The sequence below is a fragment of the Diadema setosum genome, chromosome 1 (assembly GCF_964275005.1).
Source record: "Diadema setosum chromosome 1, eeDiaSeto1, whole genome shotgun sequence".
Lineage (NCBI taxonomy): Eukaryota > Metazoa > Echinodermata > Echinoidea > Diadematoida > Diadematidae > Diadema > Diadema setosum.
Window position 1 is genome coordinate 31,623,739 of NC_092685.1, and position 23,123 is coordinate 31,646,861.

Sequence of the window (23,123 nt, forward strand, 5' to 3'; positions counted from 1 at the left end):
TATCCTTGAATTTTTGGTTTTCCTTGAGGCATCTTCCAGTTGTTGTTGTTTTTTTTCAAATTACTTTTGTGTGTGTGTGTGTTTTCATAGCACAATGATCATAGTTTGCATAGTTGGAAGCTTGAAAACATTGAGTTGTAATCTTTGAAGAAAATTTACCTGGGGGGGGGGAGAAAAATTGAAGCAGAAGAAATTACAAATGCAGTCCTCCCCCCCCCATGAAAAATCCAATCTTTTTAATAGAACTGAGCAAACCAAAACAATTTCAAGAACATTTTAATGTGAATCTCAGGTTGTCATACAATATGGCATTCTTTTAGCGATTTAACACCTGTAGTGATCTGTGTCATGTGACTGTCACATGATTTGCCGAAATCAGGTCACGCTGTTCATTGAATGACAGTGATTCATATTTTCTTCCAGGGACTTCTTTTGATTCTGCCTCCAGGGATATCTTAATAATCTAGGTCATGATGATCTGAAGTGCATCGTTCAAAACAATTCAAAAAAAAATGGGGCCTGCAGACGAAGTAAAGAAAAATTATGGTGCAGATCGTTCTGCAGAGAAATTTGAGAGATGTCATCCAAGTGATATCATGGTCACATGCTTAGGACCAGCTTCATGAGATGGCTATCAACAAACAACCAGCTAGCTGGATCCACTGACATTGAAGAGCACTGGAATGTATAGATCAGTTTGATTTCACTTTGAATACTGAGGTAATGTCTATCAGTTTCCTGTGCAGCTATCATCCTGCCTATACCCCAAAGGTTTTCCGATTTTGAGTCCCACCTCCATTCCCAGAATGCATCACATTTGGCAGCAACTTAAAGATTTCAAAGCAACGTAGCTTTTGGTTGGAAACTTTGAAAAATAATCTTCTCACTAGGTTGAGTACTTGTTTCTGTAGTGTTGAAATCATTTGACCTTATAAGTGGTGTTTGTTTGTTTTCTTATTTTCACCAATAGCCATATTATATATGCATTTCTGTGAAGTCCATGTAGGATTCAACGTTACTGTGAGAAACATATCCATGCACGGGTTATTATGTTGCTCAAGCAAATGCATTCTACATGTACATGGCTCTGTCAATTTTAATGACAGACATGTTTCATAGCATACATCATCATAGGTTAGCATTTCATAACACTTTAGAAGTACCTGCACTTTCATGGCTAGCAAACTTGTTTGAAGCATTGTTCTCATGAACGTGAAACTGGAGACCATGCTCGTATGTGGTGAGGAATGCAGATCTAACATAATATGTGGGAAATTGACCTAGCCATCTGTGAAAGTAGACCAGCAGGTTGCCGTAGCAATCCCTTGCTGCAGTTGGGTGTGCTTCATGCCTGTTTTTCGTGTTCAGGTGTTTTTGACCTTGCGCCAGTCTCGCTGCACCCGAACAGTTGGCCAGGCGAGCAGCAGACAACTTGTCAGTGCTGTGAGTGCAGTTGTCGCAACATGTCACAACCAGTGGCACCTGGCAGTGGCACTTTGCTGGCCTGCCGCTAGACCCAGGCCCCGTGAACACAGCATGATGCACTTGGCTACTGATGGGGTGTACCTGCAGAGCTGCCAATTTATGGGAAGCTGTGGTCATGGTCCCAGATTATTGTGGGTCAAATTTGTGATCTAGATTGAATGACCTGAAAACATGATATAAAAATTCTTTGAAACGTACATGACGATTATTGTAAAACTCTTTTAAAACCTACAAAATTGAATTTTTAATCATGTATTTTGGTACAGTGAATTGGGGAAAATATGTGCACATTATATTGGCATGCCTGTTTTCTTTGTGGACTAGAGCTACAAGTTGTACTGTATACATGTATGATATTTTTATAATCCCATTGTCAGGCCAATGTCATCAAACTGTCAAACAGTCATAACTGACATTACCACAATCTTTTCAGCTGGGAAGGGTGAAAGAATATTCAGACTAATTGCAAAGGCATGTGATGCTGTGAGGTACGGAACACAGGAAACGTAGAACAATAGAGACGATGTAGGCCTCTGACAAGGCTATGACATGAAGCCACTTGTGCATCATCAGCAGCTGTCACTGTTTAGCACATCCAAGCACTTGAAAGTCTTTACTGGCCTGTTGGTCTCTCATCTCCAGGTTCACAAAATATGTGCCATTCTTTTTTAAACTCGAGTTTGTATCACATTATGAAAACTGTTAAAATTATACCATTAAACTCGTCATATTTTACTCTTTCTTATTAGACTAACTTATATTTCAACTGGATTTCCCCTTTAACTCTTTTTGAAACTCGAGTTTGTATCACATTGTGAAAACTGTTAAATTTGTGTGTGTGGACACACAAAAAATAGTTGATTATCGCGATAAGCATTGCCATGCAAAAATCAGTCCTGCTTGATTATTATGGGAAACATCCCAAAAATTTGCCCTGAGCGGTGTAGGGTCCCCGATGTGAATGGTACGCAAAGAGATACTCGAGTTTTAAGTTCACAATGCAATGCGATACAGTAGGTCAGCACACTGAGATGCCCGTAGCCACATTGCAGTCACTGTTGATTTTTGCTGTTGTTGTTGAAACAGCACGCTTATTTGTCCTGTGCAGTGCGTGTGTGAACGGTGCCAAATGAACTTGAGTTTTGCATCGCAATGCAAAAATCATTAATTCCGTGTGTATGTGTGTCTATAGGAAAGGCAGTGAAATAGGAGAAAATATGAAGCTTAGCCCTAGCCTAGACAAAGCATATATGACCAAGCAGGGATTCAGTGGCAGTGTGAACAGGCCATACTATAGGTCATTTCATACCTAGGAGAGCTCTAAAACCCACGATAGCAGTATAGTGTAGCTTATGAATGTTGGAAACATCAAATGTGGATCGATTGTGTGAAGTTTTATTTGTGAGCTGTGTGCTTAGATGACTTCATGTCTTCAGTAGACTGGGCTAATGAAGGATGTAGACTGTCTAATTGATTTCCTACAGCAGTGCACATGGCAGGAAATTTAATAGAATTGGAATGAAAAGTAATAATAGATGTTCCGCTCATCTCCGCAAATTTTCTCATGAAAGAATTTATTTTTCTCTCAACTACCTCAATGTTATAACTTTTTTTTTCTTCTGTTACATCATAATGATGTGTAAAAAACTGAAGTAATGCCAGTCTCTGTACAGAAGCCACTGTGATGAGGAATGTTGAACAGGAGATGATGTAGAGCAGGGGGAAAAGTCATTAGGCACTATCTATTTATAGCAGGGATGATGCAGAAAAAGCAATTGTCCTGCACGTCTGGGAGGTGATCTGTGATGGGAAGTTTCTGTCTAATTGCCACCCGTCTGTAGAGGCTGCACTCATATCAGTGTGAGTTAGTTAACCCCTTGACACCCAGGGATAAGACTATCATGTGCATTAGCAGTGACATTTTGAGACAGTGACCATTAAAGGTAGGGGATACCTTTTACAGAACTCCTAAAATGCAGCAAAACATTAAATATGAACCTCAGTGGACTTGTTTAGGCCACTGCTTATCTACAATTTGAATAATGCACAAAACTCAACTACTCAGTAGTTCTGTGTTTCAGCCACACTTAAGCCTTTTTGTTGCAGTCTTCTGTATTTTTTATCTATAAACACAAATCTAAAAGTATAAGAGCTGATATAATAACATATAGAGTGTGTGGCAAGAATGTATATAGAAATGTTTGTAAGTTTTGATGAACTTTATTCACAAAATATACATGATGGACACACATGCAGTGCATGGGTCTGCAAAGGTAGCCTAGTAATGTACTGGAATTTACGGTGAGCCCCGAAAAAAATTCAATTCAAAATCTAACGGTCAGTAAAAATGTACTAAATGTTACCTTCCACTTTCAATACTTTATGGGAGTTTCCAAAATGATACTCTCTTCAACATACCACTGTGTTTATACAACTCTTCATTTAAGGCATGCAAATGGGATTCCCTACCTTAAGGGTTTAAGTGGATGACATTCAGTTTTTTCTAGTGAAAGAAAAATCTTGGACAGTTTAGATGTGAGCATTGCATAATTCGAAATGGTTGGAGATCATTTGACATGCATGAAATAGCTGGGGGATATAGTGATTGCACAGTCATATTGTAGACAAGTAGCATTTCAAGTAAACATGGGTCTAATCAAAGATTCAAGGAAAGGGTGCAATGTTGCTTACAAGGGGAGGTCCCAGGATGGATACATCAGCCCAATTCTTGGTGCCATAAAGGAAGCACTTTTAGTGTATCACATTTGCCTTATGACTTAGAAAGAAATGCAGTTACTATTTTCATTCATGGTGCTTAAATATAAACAAAATAGGAGAAATGAGGGCCACACTATTTATCATATTATACTCTAGATCCATCTGAAGCATTTAAAGGTACATGGTCCCGGTGGTTTAGTCAAATGCGTATGCGGGCGCACGGCGCAAGTTTCCTATAGAGACCTACGCTATCGACTCCTCTTTAGCGCTTATGCTGCGGCCCACTTCCCCGAGTCCGAAGAAGTCCGATCCACTGTAGCCAGTGGTCTGATCACAGTTCAGCTCATAATTGGGCTGAGGGGATGACAGCTTTAGCAAACTTCTTTTGTGATGTCATGATAAGAAACACCGAAATGCACGCACCCTGGCATTACTACAGACTGCGTGATGCGCAGAGAAGACAACAAAGGCAACGTTACTTAGCAACACCTACGCACTTTACTCTTGATGACAGCTCAACTTCGGCAATCTTCGCATCAATGCTAACAGTGATCGGTAGTATCATCACCAGCGCCCTCTACTCTACCGGGACTATGCACCTTTAAATGTGAAAGGGATCTGACAGAAGATGGCCAATTCAAAACATCTCAAAGAGCTGTAAAAGAAAAAATGAAAATGACATCTCTTCTAAAGCAGTAACAGATACCTTTGGCTTAGTTTTGCCCTTAGTGCAGTGGTAATTCAAAATTATGTGTTTAGTGCAATTAACAAATTATGTGTTGAGAGTAGTTGCAATTACAGGGAATTACAAGTGTTATCAATTGACTTTAAGTAATTCAAAACCTCTCTTGACTCGCGTACATACGATTACAGAATGTTTTTCACTTTCAGTCCATAAATTGCAAATCATCCATTTCTGTGTTATGTTGGGTAATGGATCCAAAGGAAAAACAACTGATCAATACATCTCCGCAGGATGTTGACCTCTTGTTTTTGCCCTCAAGCGAATAAGTTTTAATGGATTTTTAAAACTGTTTACTGTTGCAGGTAGTATTCATGCATTAAATGTATAACCCCTCAAAACAAATGTACCAGTAATTCATATGCGAAAACTATGGTGATCCAGTTGTGTGGAAATCAATGATGTGGCATTATCAAAAACAGAGATGTTACCTTGGAAGGTGAACATGTCATTCTCTGTTATTTGCATTCAAGATGTAAAATGTTAAAAGGGTGATTTTTATTTTTCACCAACAAGAAATATCAATCATGTGCACGGGATTACAAAATAATTCATGTATGAAAATTTCACGATTTTAAGAAATCTAAACACAGGGAATAATTTTCCTGGTATCGCATCGCAATTTGTTATGCATTTTTACACCACTGCTACACAATTAACTTTTGTATAGCAGTTTTCTTCCGTAGAAGTGTACAGGATACCATGTGAAATATTGTTCATCAGCTGAAATTGCTAATCAAATTTGAGTTCAAAAATTATTCCCTGAAACAACAAAATTCTCCTGCTAGAAGCCAATGCTAAGTACAGCCCTCATTAATTTGCTGCAAAAGTTATAGTATCTTTACTTCAATTCAGTTCAATTTGATTTTATTGCCCATTTCTGGAAATTTCTTTTGTTTGCATGCATGCATCAGAACACAGCAGTGAATACATACAATGTACAATTGTAGATTGTATTCAAACTAGACACAGGTATAGCGTATGTACATAGGAATACAAGGGATATAATACTGTGATATCAATATCAATACAGTGTTGGAAATATGTGACATTAGATCAAGGAGGAAGTATTGAGTTGTACCAAATCTAACTTGTGTAGGTTGTGGTGTGCATGCATGCAGGTGTGTTATGTGTGTCAAAATAAGTGACTGTATAAAAGTTTTAAAAGATATGAGTGAGTGGTGAGTGTGAGTGTATGTGTGTGGCAAAATGAGTGACTGTATGAGAATTTTACAAGTTATAACAATATCTATTTTTTTTTTTTGGGGGGGGGGGTAAGGATCTACGAACTGAAGCAATTTTGATGAGTGCAGCCAGTGGCAAGTAGTGAGGCAATAATAATATTGTCTTGTCCCATGTGCACATGTGTGTACTAATGTATACATGTTATTTTTACCAGTCACACTTTTAAAGGGACTGTACAGTACTGGTTGAGGTGGGGATTCATGTTTTGAACATTCCTTAGTGAGATAATGAAAAGCCTCTCATGAAATATGAAAGAGCATGTGATTTTACGAAGGATTCAACATTTATTTGATGAGAATTGGTTTTCAAATGGCTGAGATATCCCAAAAAGTGCTAATAATAAAAGGCGACATGCCACAACTTTATTAGGATCTCTTTGTTTCCCCTTGTTTTTGGATATCTCAGCCATTTCAAAACCGATTTTCATCGAATAAACTTTTGATACCCCTAGAACTGCATGCTCTTTGACATCTCATAGAGTGGTTTCTGAATATCTCGCAAAACGTTAAAAGCTAAATCCTCACCTCGACCAGAACTGTACACACCCTTTAAAACAAGGAAACATCAAAAGCTCATGATGTTCTTATTATTTTGATAGTTCTTACCAAATTTGTACAATTCTGTATAAAAGGTTGAATCTGTTGATTACAGTCAGTGACAATGTAGAGAGGAGTTTCTCTTTAAGTTTGCCTCATCTGCCACTCCTCTGATGAGATGGTGGTGGAGAAGTTCAAGCCATGGCCTAGCTGTGGAGGAGATACCTCTCTGCTAAGCATTCTAGTTTTGCTTGGCTGTCTGATGTAGTCTTCCTCAACTGCTAGATACCTCACCCATTCCCCTCCTCCCCTCTCCCTTCTGTGGACTCGAGGATTGCATTAGATGTATCCGATGGGAGCTGATGGTGGTTGAAGTCGGACAGGGGGTGGGCAGGGGGAGAGATGGCAAGACTCGACTTATCAACTTCATTACTCCTTATCGATGGTGAGCTGGAGAATGCGTGCGAGTATGCCCGTAAATTGGATACTCCATCAGAACTGTTGCGTTTCTTTATGCAACTTTTTGTTAACGTTCTCTCGCACTAACCATGCGGAGAATGAACCTGATTCTCGACCTACCACATGTCCCCCTTTTTTTTGTGCCTTTGAAGTGGGGCTCCTCTAGGCTCTGGTTACTGTCTGATTTCTTTAATTTTGCACTTCTCTTTGCCATGTGTTTTCCTTCTGTTCATCGTTCAACCTCCCAGAAATTGTCTGGTTGTGCTACAAAGGCAAGTTCTGGACACCTGCAATGCATCAAGTTCATAGGGTTAATGGCCAATATTTTTAAGCTATCCATTTATGCATTGCTACATACTTAAGTTCTCATTTTTCATTTGGATATCTGTGATCATTCAGAAAGATGTTACAACAATAACAAACAAAATTCTGAAAGAAGATGGCTTTTAGATTTGATCATATTCCCATACCTTTATCACATTTTAATGTATAATCTCTTTGGTGCTGTAGTGAGTTCCTACTCTTGAAAGGATATATAAAAGAGTTGATGTTAGAATCCTAAGTCTATGAAAGGCATAAATTCTAATATCAATAATTGCAGCAAGGAATGGTAGACAGGTGATGAATTCAGCTGAAATGCTCTCATTCTGTACACTGCTCATAACAAAGAGAAAAGAAATCATGTGGCGATATCATAAGTGTCTGCAACACATCAAAGCCAGCACATGGCAAGTTTGCACTGCCCTTTTCCCGAACCCACTGTAGCCTTATCGGCCGGGCACGGTTGGTTAATAGATATTGACGCGCGGCAGCACTGGAGGGAGGAAGAACGGGGAAAATCGATGGCCAGCAGTAATCACCTGACAGTTACAGATTGGGCAGAGCTTCGGGAGGCAGTGGAGGCAGGCTGATGCACGGAGGCAGCAGGCAGGGCTCGGCAGCCCCTCAAGAACAGGAAGGAAGTAGGGGCAGGAGTACTTCTGGATTGTGGAGGGGAAGAGGCTTTAGAGGACAAGTTCACCTTCATAGACATGTGGATTGAGTAAATGCAGCAATATTAGTGGAATACATATCAGTGAAAGTTTAAGGAAAATCAGACCATCCGTTCAAAAGTTATGGATTTTTGAAGTTTCAGTGCCGCCATTGCTGGATGAGAAGACTACTACAGCTTGTGATGCCACATGTGTAGAACGATACGAAGAAAATATCAAGGAAATTAAGCATACATATGATATATGTTCAGTTTTAGTGCATAAGAAAAGAGCACTTGACTTTCCTCTTTTAGAAGGCAGGGGGTGCAAGTCAAGGGAGTGTATACTTATTGCAAAAAAAAAAAAAGTAATGAATTCTGAATTCTCTTTATATTTTGTTATATCATTCTATGCATTTGACATCATAAAATGTACTAGTTTTCTCATCTAGCAGTGACTGCGCAGAAAAGTTAAAATTCATAACTTTTGAAAGGATAGTCTGATTTTACTGAAAATTTCCACTGATATTGCTGCCTTCACTCAATCCGCATTTATATTAAGGTAAACTTGTCCTTTATCCTTTAAGGTACAGCTAGTGCAGGTATGCCGATTAACTGATGAAGACTGATGAACGCTGACAAAGTTTGACTTGAGGCCTCTATTTTGAAATACTTTACGGTCCTTAGGTATCGCAAGCATAGTGCAGTTGTCGGAGGAAAATAACAGAGTTTGACGATATGCTACTATAATACCTTGTGTTCATTATCTGCTTCTCTTATGCTGTTTAGAAAAGGTGCAGAAAAGGGGTTCTCTGTGGTATTGTGTGGATAGATTCCTGAAATGAGGATCTTCCCTTTAAGTGATACTGCCAGTTTTGGCACATCCAAGCAGCACATTCCCTGCTACTTGAGCAAAGGAGGGGTTGCCCAGACCTGGATCTAAACATGATATGATTGAATATAACCTGAAGCCTGGTTGCAAAGGCCACACAAGACAAATAAACTAACATTCTTCCCATATTTTTTCCCCAGAATCCAGATTTTTGGGTGTCAAGTTTTGTTGAAATTAGTCAGAGTGGAGGTCAGTGGAGGAGAACTTTTCTTTCCATGGACTGATGTGGGATTAAGTTTGCGGCAGCTGAGTGGTGTGAGAATCTAGTGTTGAGTGTAGGCGGTGGACTTGGCAGTCGGCACGAACCTGGGTTCTTATTTCAGTGAAATGAGAACACTCTGGAATGCATGGCATGGAAAACCTACACAAAGGCACAGTGTGTAAATTCAGTCGGGGTTAGTTCATGGGTCTCATAAAGGGGGAAAGGTGTGAATCAGAAAAGCAACAATAACATACCAACCATAGGTAATTGAAGCAAATTTGTCAGGAAAATGAAAATGAACCAAATACAGGAAAGAGATTGACAACTGTGAACCGAATACTACTTAGCCTATGACCCCTGTAAAAATACAGTCTTGACAACAGAAAGTAGATTGTAACTAAGCCATTCATTTTGTATTCTTTTGATTATAACCCTGGCAATTTGTAGAGTAGTCTCAATAAGTGAAGTTGCTCGAAGACTGTATCTCAAGACTAACTCTGAATGATATTAAATTGATATATGGTACAGTAGGCCTATATTAAAGTGGAAAAGATTTTCCATAATGCAGGAATATTCATTTCAACTGCTTGATGAATAAAAATAAAGTCTGAAGTGATTTTACTGGAAGCTCATTTTCCTTGATATCATTCGTATAAATATGCCTATATTTTTTCAAAAGGCCCTTGGAAAATGACCTTTAGGACTGTGCAGAACAGTTACCTTGAATATACTTTGCTCACGCTGAAAAGGGAAAATTTTAGAGGATTAGGCTTACTGTCGCAAGCCTCAAGGAAAATGAAGGAAAAATAGTTGGCACTTTCCATTCATAGCTTTCTGTTATATTCTGTTGCAAACAAGTGAACTAAAAAAGAATTCAGTAAAAAAAAAAAAAAAAAGATGTGGTAGGATTTGTGTTCTGCCTTGCAAAATCACTACTGAGATACAATAGTTCAGCAGGCATACATATTAATCTGTTCTCCCGTAACTCCATCCGGAGTTACCTTTGTGGGTCAATACCAGTCAGCTACATGTAGCACTCGCTCAAGAGTCAAGATGTCCGAAGATGTTCGTCCCAAACATTTACGCACGTCGCACTCGGAAATCCCGCACATATAAGTACTGTACGTATAAGAGTATACGTACGCCCGCCACATGTTATGCACAAGAAAGGCCGGCTGGCATTTCTTGTATTGAAGGTGTAGAATATAAGCCATGTAATACCAGATGAGTTATCTGTTTATCTGTCAAGATAAGGCAGAAAAGAAAAGACATTCCATTCTACAGTAGAGTAGTGAGTCAGACCAGAGATTCTGATCCCCATGTGATGGATGGTAGAAGGTCAAAAGTTGGGGACTGACACAGTGGTTGGTATACCGATGCCTGCCCATCTAGTCTTGAAAATCACTGTTCGGCCTTGTTGAGTTGCAGCTCTTGGCCAGAACCCGCAAAAATCAATCAGTAAATGGTAGGATGGCCCAGTGCCTGTCACAACTCACAAGTCTACATATTTACATTCCTCTCATATAGACTGTTATTTTGAAATAACGACTAATATATCACAAAGTGCAGTTGCCTGTGGTAATGGCAGATTTGAATTGCCTGATCACAACAATAAAGGTCAAAGCTGTGCCAACTCGGGTTGTGCGGTATTTGTCTTTGCCTGTGGAGAAATATTTTTCCTCCTCTTTTTCTTTTTGTTTAAATGGTTAAAAAAAATACATGTGGATGTTTTCCTGCATAGTTAACAAACTGTTGTGTTTTAGTTTTTATGGGAGTTGGTTCAAGTAGCACTCAAATAGTTACTGGTCAGACTTTTCTCTATGAAGTCTGCTCAAGTCAAAAGAAGTGAGATTTGTGTGATATGGCTTTAGTTTACAAGCTGCTGGTTTGTGTTGTGTTCTTTGTTTCATTTCGTTTCACTTATTTCATTTTCAACAAAGAGTGACAATGTAGGCCTACAAATATATCACGAGAAAAGAATGTATAATATAAAAAAGAAATATTCTTAAATAATAGAACAAATAATATAAAATTGTTCTTAAAGGTTTAATACTGGTAATTTTCACACAAGTAGATTTATATTTAGTGCACTGAGAGACGATGGTACAGTCCAGATAATGTTGTTAATATATGTCCTGTGAAAATGGAAAGTAGTGGATGTACTTGTTAAAGGACTTCCAAGTTGATGAAGCTGGTGAGATCAGACAGAACTGATCATGGATCACAGTATATTTTATTGGATAAGCGTGCAATGATATTGAGCAGTGTGTAGTTTTGGTTCCCCTTGCTTCTCAAGTAATGTGGGAATGTGTGTTTATTCTTGTCATCACACCTGCACCTGATACTGGTGAAAGGAAACAATCTTTCTTGTTTTCAGGTCGTGTTTCAGATCACATTCTGCCACAGAAGGAAGCAAATAATGTAATTTTTCCTCCTGACTTCAATCATTCCGCAAATTCTTCTCCAGCATACCTCTTTCTCTGGAGGCAGTGATGGGGGAGATTCAGGGGACTCCTGTGGAGGTGTCCTCCAGGATGTGACAGGATTTATTAGGTCCCTGCTGGGCTCACTTAGCTCTTGCATCCATCCAGCTTCTACAGCATGATGTTTTAAACTTACATTGTATTCCATCGTCTCCCGAGATGATGTAGTTTCATATAGAGCTTGTACCTGGCACACCCAGTTACCAGCAAGCTGTGGGTTAACTGCAGTGCATTATTGACTCGCCTCTTACTCTTCTCTGTTACCATGGAAATGAAACATAGCTCGAAACCAGCCTTGAAACCATGCAGAAGCCAGAATTTGCAGCAATTGAGCTTGAATGTCATCCTCCCGATTATGTGAGTGATTCTGTGTATACTCATTCCAGAATGGAAGCATTCTAATGTTGATTTTTTTAAAATACATCAGAGTATGTGCAGAGAAAGGTCATTATCTATATGCCCTCAGTAATGTGCTGTTTCATAGAATAATTCATGTGATTTTAGTAGGCAATAAATAGAAGAAAGAGTATAAGTTGCATTTATGTGATGACATACCCCATTGCCTGTTTAATTGTGACACGAACACTAGTGAGACTTGCACATCAATAAATAGGGCATTTCCTCCCCCGAGAAAGAATAGGATAACCAACTAGGAAAGTAAGTGAAGAATGAGCTAAATTTGTTCAAATTTTATTTTACGAGCAAACATGAATTGCATGCGAGAACTGTGAGGTTTAAGCCACACATTGCACCTCATGTGGGATCTCACAAGGCTACCTTTGCAGCTGCCCATCCACCATTACTAAGTCATCTTCCAACAGGTCCGAATGCCGCCGCATCTTGAATTCCAACCACCGTGATGACTTAATCAGATTATTAAAGAAGAGACCTTGATGGAATTCCCATCACGCTCGTGTGATGAGGGAGTTCGGTTTAGTTAGGCGCGAGATCAACTCCCCCCATAACCTCCCGGTTCGCCGCCAGACTCGCTGTCTCTGGGCCTGGTGTGGATACGATCAGGTTGCTCCCTCATCGATTTCCACTCTCTCACAAACAGCGCTGGTTCTCTCCCTATCATCACTTTCAGCTGGGGCACCTGTTTAGCTGCTACTTTATTTACAGTTTTGTGGCATTTTTAAAGAATCACATTCTCCTTCTTAGATTGCCAAATGGTTGTGCAAAACAAACAAGTTTTTGTGATAATTTCTAAGATTCAAGTGAGCCTGCAAAGCTTTGATGTCTTATATCCTAGCTCTTGCTGAAAGCAAGTCTTTATGAAACATGTCATATTCTCTTGAGACATAATGTCTTGTCCACCAATCACTCGAGGATTGGACAGACTTTGGATCTTGTCGATAGTGTGTACGTGAGTTGAAAGATCATTTCCTGCATGACGAGGGTGACTAATTGTGTTGCTTGCATCTCATTCAAGATCCTGCTACAGATTAATCAATCAATTCATGACTTTTCTCCATGTTTGATTCCAGAATACTTGTATGGCAGCCATTCCATGTAGAACATTCTTTCCCCAATTTCTTCTCCCTATATTACAATGATGGTCCACATGTTGTAGCAACTTGTAATGTGACTGGCTCTGATTATCAAGTTCCAAATATGAATCTATAGTCAAACTATCTGTCTGTAGTAGAGAATGCTGATTTTGCCTTTTGCTCCTTGACGTATATGCTCAATCTTCCGAGAGGTACTACGATGAATGACCCTTTGAAAAAAAAAAAGAGAAAAAGGAATTTTAACTCAATGTGGTAGTTGCATTGAGTGAAATGATTGATTTTTCAGTGCAACAGAACTATGAAAAGTAAGAGTGAAGTCCTAGGAAGTGTTATAGAGAAAGCTTGTTACCGTACGAATGTCAGTGAGTCATCTAACGTGGCATTCCGTAGGGACTTTGAAAGGACTCTCTTAGTCAGAAGACTGATTTCGGCTCCAATAGAATTCTGCATTTGCGTGTGTGATTACTGGATATACCAAAATACCTGGCAAGACTGTGAAAGGCTTCTTGTCATTTGTCACAAGTGATCAGAAATGACATAATATATTTGGTTGTATCTTTAAAAATAGGGTCATGAAGAGAGATTGTTATAGAGAAAATATGTCAAGCAGGAGTTGTTCAACATCCTTTACTATATGAATAAGCAGTGTGACATGAAAAGCCTAGGTTGCCTCCTGGATTAAACAGGAGACACAATGCAAAGACAAAGGACAATCCAAAATTATATGTAAATACATCTTACATGATAAAAGACAGTTACTGGAAAAGTGAATATTTTCACGCGATTAATTTTTCGCGCTTGGGCGGGTGAGAAGAGTTTCGCATGTTTTTAATCCCTTGGAATCAAGACTCCAAGTACAGGAACATACGGCAAGCAAAAATATTCGCATGCTTTTATTTTCGCGCTGGTTTCTGGTTGCGCGAAATGCGCGAAAATTTCTACTTTTACAGTACATAATCATGAAGAAATTGACCAAAAAAAAAACCACATTTATACACAAACAAATAAAATATGCAATGTTTGGTTCTAAAACATTTGTTTCTATCTTAATAATACCATGATGCCTATAAACAAAGTATAGTAATCAAAACTAGATGTTACAGCCATGTGAATAAAAGAAGTATTAAGTATCCCTGTAAAAGGCCATGTAAGCAGCCTTCGCAGCTCCCAGATGGTAATAGTTGAGGATCCATAAAAGGGATATAACATAATCATAATCTGTAAGTATGTCTCCTAGCAACAAAATAACACAATTCTTGGTCTGAAACTGTCATTCTCTCTTTGTAGTTGTACATAGTATTGTAAGTGCTGTGTACATCACTTTGAAATCGATACCTTTTTTAATTGTAGTTTTGTTTTCCTCTTCAAACGTTAATCGAGGCTGTTAACGATTTTACTCCACTTTCTAATTCTGGGTAGGTGTCATGCTACAGTCATTAACATCATTTTCTTTTCCCAGAGAAATTAATGTCATACCAAGAACCAAGTCAAAGATCTGTAAAGATGTTGTTATAATAAATAGAGATACAAGTGGTGTATGAAGTGCTATTAGGTGATGATGTTGCCATGCCAATTAGCATAATGTAGAGCAAAATATTTTTGTGGCATGAAATTTTTGCGAATTGGAGCTGATGGCCTTTTTTGCCCCAAGGGCTAGAAGCTTTTGTGAATTGTCACTGGCATTCAATGCATTTAGTGAAGACAAGAACTTTCACATGTATTTTAATCTTGTGAATCTTGCCTCTGGCAAAATTAATATGCACACAAACATTTCTCTTTTTACAGTGTGTATGATTGTACTTTGGTGACAATGAGCAATTTTCTGATATTCCAAATTTTTCATGTTTTCATCAGAGTTCACTGGACTTTTCCTTGTCCTGTTTGTTCTACTCTCCTCTATTCCTTAAAGATGATATGAGCATGGTCCAGATGATTCCTTTAAGCAAATGAATGTTTTGACCTCTCTTCATCTGTGTTAATTACTCATGGTATCTCTTCTTCTTGTGTCCTATCTCTGTGTCTGCTGCAGGACATGCTTGACCAGCTGATAGTGATGAAGCTGCCCAACGTGCTGACCATCGCCAAGGATCCGCTCAGCGAGGAGGCCCTGATCGAGGTCCAGAAGGTCCTGCTCCTCATGCTGGGATGCGCCGTCCAGAGCGACAAGAAGGAGCTCTTCATCGAGCGGATCAAGCGGCTTGATCTTGATGTCCAGCAGGAGATCGTTGTGCACATTCAGGAGGTTGGTAGTAATTTGGGTTGCTTTGGGAATAAATGGACTGACCTTTTGTAATGATTATGATCACATTAAAGGCAAAACATAGTTCTCAGAAGGGCTCAAAATTCATCTTCCACCATTTGGAATTTTCTTGCAATACATCAAAAAGGGTCTACTAAGAAAACTTGTCTGGCTGATGTAATTTGCCAGGTAAATGACTTGTTTCGGAATATTTTGAGATCAAAACATCGCAACTGTTATAATAATAATAATACTACATTTATAAAGCGCATAATAAGCACATGCTTCTCTATGCTCTGTACAATTCAGAAACAACATAGAAACAAATGACTAATAAATGTAACACTCAACATAATAAATACAATAATTAACAAAAGGGGTAAACGAATGTTTATCTTAAGGAAGACGAAAAAGGTGAGTTTTAAAGGGGAAGGCTAGTAACTGATCAGTGGGAATCAGTGGAAATGCTGGGAGATGATATCGGCAATCCTTATGGGATTCATTCAAGAGTTCATTGTATATCTATTGTTGTGTGAAAATGATTTGCTTCAGAACGGTCTCATATTCAAGTAATGTGCCGATTAATGCTCCGTCACTGACCAGGGACGCTAACCTGGAAGCATTAAACTGCACATTACTTGAATATGAGACCATTCTGAAGCAAATCATTCTCACACAACAATAGATATACAATGAACTCTTGAATGAATCCCATAAGGATTGCCGATATCATCTCCCAGCACTTGCAGTGTACCTTATAGGTTAATATTTCACATTTTTTGCTGTTTTCCAACTGAAGTCATGTTATCACAGTGTTATTTCACACATTTCTTTTGCAATTGTGTCCATTTTAGATTAAAAAATAGACAGTTTGTGCAGGGGTATAGAAACTATGTTTTACTGTTAAACAAACATAGCCTATGTAGATTAATTAGGCACTGTGCTGTAGAGTATCATGTCTTGATAGGTTCTGCCAATGGTAGATACATGTACAAAACTGAAAGTGAACATCAATCCAGAATATGAATGCTTCACAGCGATACGTGATTGGTCAAGTTTTATCAATGTGTCATGAATATGCATGAATGCAAACCTAGTAACAACTATGACTCTACACAAACTATATGAAGCAAGGTGAAAAATAAAGAACACAAAGGTGATCATCATGTCCGAGACCTTTCTGTGCTCTCTGAACTCTGTGACTGTGGCAGTACAAAGGATAAGGTTCAGTCAGCCAAACATAGAAGTAGAATGCCTGCATCATGGCAGAGTATCACTGATATCTTGTCATGGCTGGCTGATTGCATTGTAATGAAGTTTTTCCCCATACTGCTTTTTTGGAAAAGTCGAGCTTCCTGCTATTACAGAATCATAAAAAAGGAGAAAAAAAAAGCCCCTATCTTTAGAATTGTGGAATAATAAACACATACCTTACTTTCATGCAGTTGGTACGCTAAAATTACATTTCAAACATTAGTTCTATATGGCAAATCATTTGTGGAACTGCAGGGATGTTCCCTGTTAGCCCTGGCGTGAATGGCGAAGACAGATATAGACTTGCGAGGGAGCCATTCGTCATTCCCGCGAAGGAAATTACTGGCAGCGCTGAACAGGAAGAAGGAGGGGAAAGGGGGACAGAGTTTCATTCAGTTGGGTTTTATGACAAATCTGATCGTGATGCGGCACAATTCACATTTTCACTCGCTGCCGGCCGCCCCTCGCTCGGCAGTGACGCAAAACGCCGCGCGGACCGGGACTGGGGCTCCGCCGCGATATCTTTGGCGCAAATTATGGAGCGTAATTTGTCTACACTGCAGAGTGTCAACAGATTCGGCTCTGGACAAATGAAGTGAAGGCTTCGGAGCTGGCAGGCTTCAGATCTAATCAACCCGATCAAATGAGATGGGAGTGGGGTGCCGGAGAAAATTTTATGCAAATTTATCTAAGTGCACCTTCCACAGACCACGTAGAGATCAGACCTGATGAAAACTGATTAAAGTGGCCTATATCTGAAGGTTACATCAGGGCGTGAACTGGCTATATGCTATGGAAAATCTGTGTCATGTAGAGTAAATACATATTGCAATTTTCAGTTTTGATATAGAGTCACAGAATTTGTATTAATTTCTGGTGCATGTTGACACACTAAATGCAATGACCTCAACTACAGAAGTTTTTAATTTCTGATATTTTTGTGGATTGATTGCGTATTTGCATTCCAATATGTCTGCATTTCATTTGTTTTATGTATCGGCTATTATTCTACTCAACATTGTTTTGCAGATGATGTGTTGATGCTAGCACTATGACAAAATATATGCTGTATAATGCAGAAATCTTGATGGAGGAGTACTCTTGGAATAAGACTGCTAGAGCTGTACATAGGTTTGTCAGCATGTTTGAATACTGGTGAAATGGGACTTTTTACTGTGTGATTATTCAGTCATTGTTGTGGGGATGTCAAATATTGCATTATGGAACAAGTTTAAAGTTCTAGTGATAAAGATGAGTTATCTTGTCATTAATCATCAGTGAATATGTCTGACAGTTGTGCCAGTAACTTTTCTACAGGTAATTTGTTGTTTCCCATTCTTCTCTAGTGAATTACTTCATAACAAGTCTTCCGTAGATGCTTCCCCCCCCCCCCAAAGCTTTTCTGGTTTGTGTAGTCCCTCTCCCTCTCTGCCTGTCTCTGTTTCTCTGTATGTTTGTTTGTCTGTCTGTCTGTCCAGGAGGTGTCACCTCCCTGGTCTGTCTGTCTTTCTGTCTGTCTCTCTTTCATGATCTTGTCATTCTTCCTGGCATATGCAGTTTATGCAAAAAAAAAGAAAAAGAAAAAAAAGAAGCATATTTATGCTGTACATAACATAAACCAAGTGAATTTGTCCTTTGTGATGTTTAAAGGACAAGTTCACCTTCATTAACATAAGGATTGAGAGAATGCAGCAATATTAGTAGAACATATCAGTGAAAGTTTGAGGAAAATTGGACAATCGATGCAAAAGTTATGAATTTTAAAAATTTAAAATTTTAAAACAATTGGAACCGCTGGATGAGGAGACTACTAAGGCTCATGATGTCATATGAGTACAACAGTATAAAGAAAACGAAAAGAAAATGCAACATATTTTCACTTTTTTTTGCATAATAAAAAAGCACTTGACTTGCCTCTTTCTAAAGGCAATGGGAATAATATTACCCATAACATATGTCAGTAACAAGTCAAGGGAATGTGTACATTTTTCAAAAGATGAAATTTTGTGAAATTCTCTTTATATTTTCCTTATATTATTGTACGCATGTGACATCATACACTGCAGTAGTCTTCTCATCCAGCGGTGACTGCACAAAAACTTCAAAAATTCATAACTTTTGAACGGATTGTCCGATTTTCCTCAAACTTTCACTGATGTGTTCTACTAATATTGCTACATTCTCTCAATCCTTATGTTAATGAAGGTGAACTTCATTGCAACTGATTGACAAATTGCCCTTGTCGATGTAGGGCAATTTATCAATCAGTTGCAATGAAAACACCTCGATGGAAGAATTTAATGAATTTGAAGGTGAACTTGTCCTTTAATTTCATTCCTCTGACATCAAGAACAACAACAACAACAAATAGTGACTGAAAATTGACTGACTCTAGGTTCAGTTGTCATTAATCCACTGTGCTATCTTTCTTTGAGTAGTTGGATCACTTTTGCCTCTTCATAGTACTCTTCAGCCTTCAGTCTCCCCTGTTACTTCCATTCTCCCGTATTATTTTCATTCTCCATGCATGTAACTGATAATTTCTGATACCGCACTCTCACATACTGGTTGAGGCTCCTCACCCTTGCTCTGAGTACTTTATCATTGTGCTTAAAGGGTGTGTACAGTTCTGGTCGAGGTGAGGATTTAGCTTTTAACGTTACGCAAGACATTCAGAAACCACTCTATTAGATGTCAAAGAGCATGCAATTCTAAAGGATATCAAAAGTTTATTTGATGAAAATCGGTTTTGAAATGGCTGAGATATCCAAGAACAAGGTGAAACAAAGAGATCCTAATAAAGTTGTGGCCTGTCGCCTTTTGTTATTATCACTTTTTTGGATATCTCGGCCATTTCAAAACCAATTTTCATCAAATAAACGTTGAATCCTTCTTAAAATTACACGCTCTTTCATATTTCATTAAGAGGTTTCTTATTATCTCACTTAGAAATGTTCAAAACATGAATCCCTTACCTCAACCAGTACTGTACAGTCCCTTTAATGATTATCTTCAGGTGCTTTCTTATCATCTTTGTTAATCACCTAGTTCCACCGTCCCTCTTCTCTTTATATTTTGAGTCTTATGTGTCACTTGCCCTCATTTACGGACCCCGAGGGGATTAAGAGATCGTGGTCTCAAGGGGACACTGTAGGGTAGAAAACAAAGAGTGAAATGGGTTTCCAAGTGTATAGACAGCCCTGTTAATGAGTGCCAGTGTTAACGTCACTGTGTCATGGCCGTGAAATAGCGATCAATAACACTGGGCAGAGTATTCCTGATGAGATGTTGAAGCATGTAATTAGGCGATGTTTTTTAGCCGAGCAAAGCTTGGCATGAGGCAGATGAAGAAGATTCATGCATACAATGCAGAATGAGAGTATTCCAACCTGCCGAGTGTTTTAATCGAAATCCAATTCCACAGCGTTGCTTGTCTGTTGTCCCAATTACCTGCCAAGCAATGGAGTAGGATACAAATCTGTCACACCGTTATATGATTTAGGTAATTAAGCTAGAACTTGCACTCTGCCTTCAAACTCAAAATGCCATTTTGCTGATATTTTATACATTGGTGCTCAAGTGTCAAACTGAATATCACAGGCTGTAGTTGCTTTAGTCATTCAATATGTATAGCAACACTGCTACGAGATGTAGAAGTATTTTCATTCCAAGAGCAATTTCTGAATAAATTATAGTGACTGTAATGATAAATTTTTAGTGTTTGCTTTAAATGAGTTTTGCTTTCTTATAACCTGTAGGTCTATAGATCAATTGTGCATTTTGACCAAATATGTCTTTAATCTTGTTATCAGGATGCATGTGCTCAAATACATGCACTTTACCTAGAATCACATCTTTTCAGACAGGTCACATAAAAAGACAACATCATCATAACATTACTATACTACTGAGCATTACAACCACATTTTGGTAAACTAAAGAGGAAGGAAACACTGAAGTTTCAAATTATTTCCTGATTTCCAATGATTGGCCCTTTGCCAGCCAGGGTTCACGCAAAGGGAACCATCCACAACTTTTAAGTAAAGAGTAGTCACCATTTTCATTGGAGCAACATACCTGTGTTATACACAGAAATGTGAACCATGTGCGATAATTTGAGGAAGTCTTGTATTTATGAAGAAATACAAGACCATGTAAACAGGAACCTTCATTCTCAGAGCAATTTCCTTTCAGGGTCAGTGGGATGCGAGGTCATGTTTTCCTTCATCTAGTGTAGTTAAGTTAATAATGATGGTGAATCAGATACCGGTATTGAAGTACTTTTAGCAATGTACCTGGCATCATATCTGGTTACAAGCAAATATTTTCAAACGCCACTAATGATCAGATTAATTCAAAGCAGAATGAAAAAAATACTTTTGATAAAACAGCTTGTTCATGGTGCTTTACTTTACTTTCAGACAGAACATTGATTGATTGTACATGTACAACCATAGCTTGATCAAAGCAGAAAGATGCTAACCTGATGTACAACTCTACTAGAGGAGAGACTCCCTTCTGCATCTGGTTGACAAATTGCCCTTCATCAACATAAATAAACTCTGATTATTCAGTGTTGTAGTAGTAGCCATGATAAAAATCGTGGGCGTACAAGTACATATTCCGGTTGGACTCTAACCAATGACCTCCTAATTGCTAGACAGGCGTTGTATCCACTTGAATACCAAGCTTTCACTCAATAGCCATTGATGGTTCTGATCCATCATAGCAGTGGGCAACGTGTATTCATTCAAATTATCTGATTAATCAGAGCTTATGTACGTCAATGAAGGGCAATTTGTCAATCAGTTGCGTTAAGAACAACTCGACACAAGAATCATTACTTTGAACAGACTCCCAAATCTGAAATATCTCAAATAAAGGATGGATGTGGTCATATCTTACTGAACATTTGATTACCCCTCACAGATCACAGACAACTCAGAGAATGTCTTCAGTCTGGAGCTGGGAGAAGTGGGGGACTTGGACCAGGCCCAGAAAGAGATCGTCTCCAAGAACATGATCAACCACCTGCGCCGACTGGCGTCAGAAAGGGATGATTACTCAGAGGTGAGACCACAATGCAATGCAAATGCAAATGCAAATGCAAATGCAATAATAATGATAATAGAGAGACTCTTATAAAGTGCTCATTCTACCTAAAAAATACTCATGACACTGTAGAACAGAGTGCATATGTATAAAGTTACAACAGAGTATCACAGAAGATATAAGAACAATAAACAAACAAGCAATATAAGCACACATAAATACAGATAAACAATTGTCAATTTAAATTGCAGTGCAGTGCAGTGCAAATGCAAATGCAAATGCAAATGCAAATGCAATGCAATGCAATGCTATAATTTATTTGTACAGTTGTTTCCTAGCACTTTATATCACATCATCTCCTATTCATTAGAGCACTTGCTATATCTAATTGCATGATGTACTCTGCTGTGCTGCAACAAAGAAAAATGTCTGCTTGATTTTCTTTAAAATGTATATACCAAAACAATTATAAATTTATAAACAAAATCAAAATAAACTTATCAAAATTATCATTATTATAAACTTATCAAAATTAATACACCATAACAAATATACATTGACTCTACTAAAGAGGCAAAGGAAGCAGGAACCCCCTACTAACACCCGTACCGCAGTGCAGGGATAAGTCTGTTCTGTCTGTTCTGTTTATTCCATCGACAGACCAATCAATACCACCATCTCATCCCCTGACGATGCAATTGCCAAACAGATCTCCCATTGGTTTGTTCATAGACCACAGACACACAGGTTTTAAGTCATTGATCCTGCAGTAATCATCAATGCAAAAAATGTGTCAAACTTGGCTTAACTTCATTTCAAAGGTTCATAAATTCCTCTCTGTGAATTATGAACTCATTTCAGTGAAAGACCCTTGATGAAGACAAGTACCAGGTATGCAAATTTATTGGAGCCTTAGACACAATAATACTGACATGACATTTGTCCCTGCAACAATTGATCCTGTCTTATTTTCTCCATGGACTTAGGGTTAGGGTTGTGATAGGGTTTTAGGTTTAGTTGAGGGTTAGGATTAAGGTAAGGGTTATGTTAGGTGGATAAAATTTATGTTCGGCTTTGCGTGCAGATACCTCTTGGGAGCAGCCGTCACTGAAGCAAATGTCATGGAATCACAATAATGTTATGACTTTATAATTTGCATAAAAACATGTGGACTTGATTATATCGAGTGCCATTCCCTTTTAGTGCCCTCTCCCTCCCCCCATGTGCTTGTTCCAGATGTGCTGCTAATTGTTTGGACTCGACTCTGTAAACAGTGCGAAATTGCTTCTGGGGTGTATCAGGGTTCTCGCCAGGAATTTCTTCACGCTTGTCGGC

At 38.6% G+C, this 23,123-nt stretch overlaps 1 protein-coding gene across 1 annotated transcript in view; it reads left to right on the forward strand.

The window, feature by feature from the left end:
- LOC140235394 (girdin-like) overlaps positions 1–23,123 on the forward strand; it is a 110,357-nt gene that overhangs the window by 37,565 nt on the left and 49,669 nt on the right. Inside the window, exons 4-5 of the mRNA XM_072315422.1 lie at positions 15,273–15,485; positions 21,666–21,806. Coding sequence (XP_072171523.1) covers positions 15,273–15,485; positions 21,666–21,806 — 354 coding nt within the window. The remainder of the gene's footprint in view (positions 1–15,272; positions 15,486–21,665; positions 21,807–23,123) is intronic.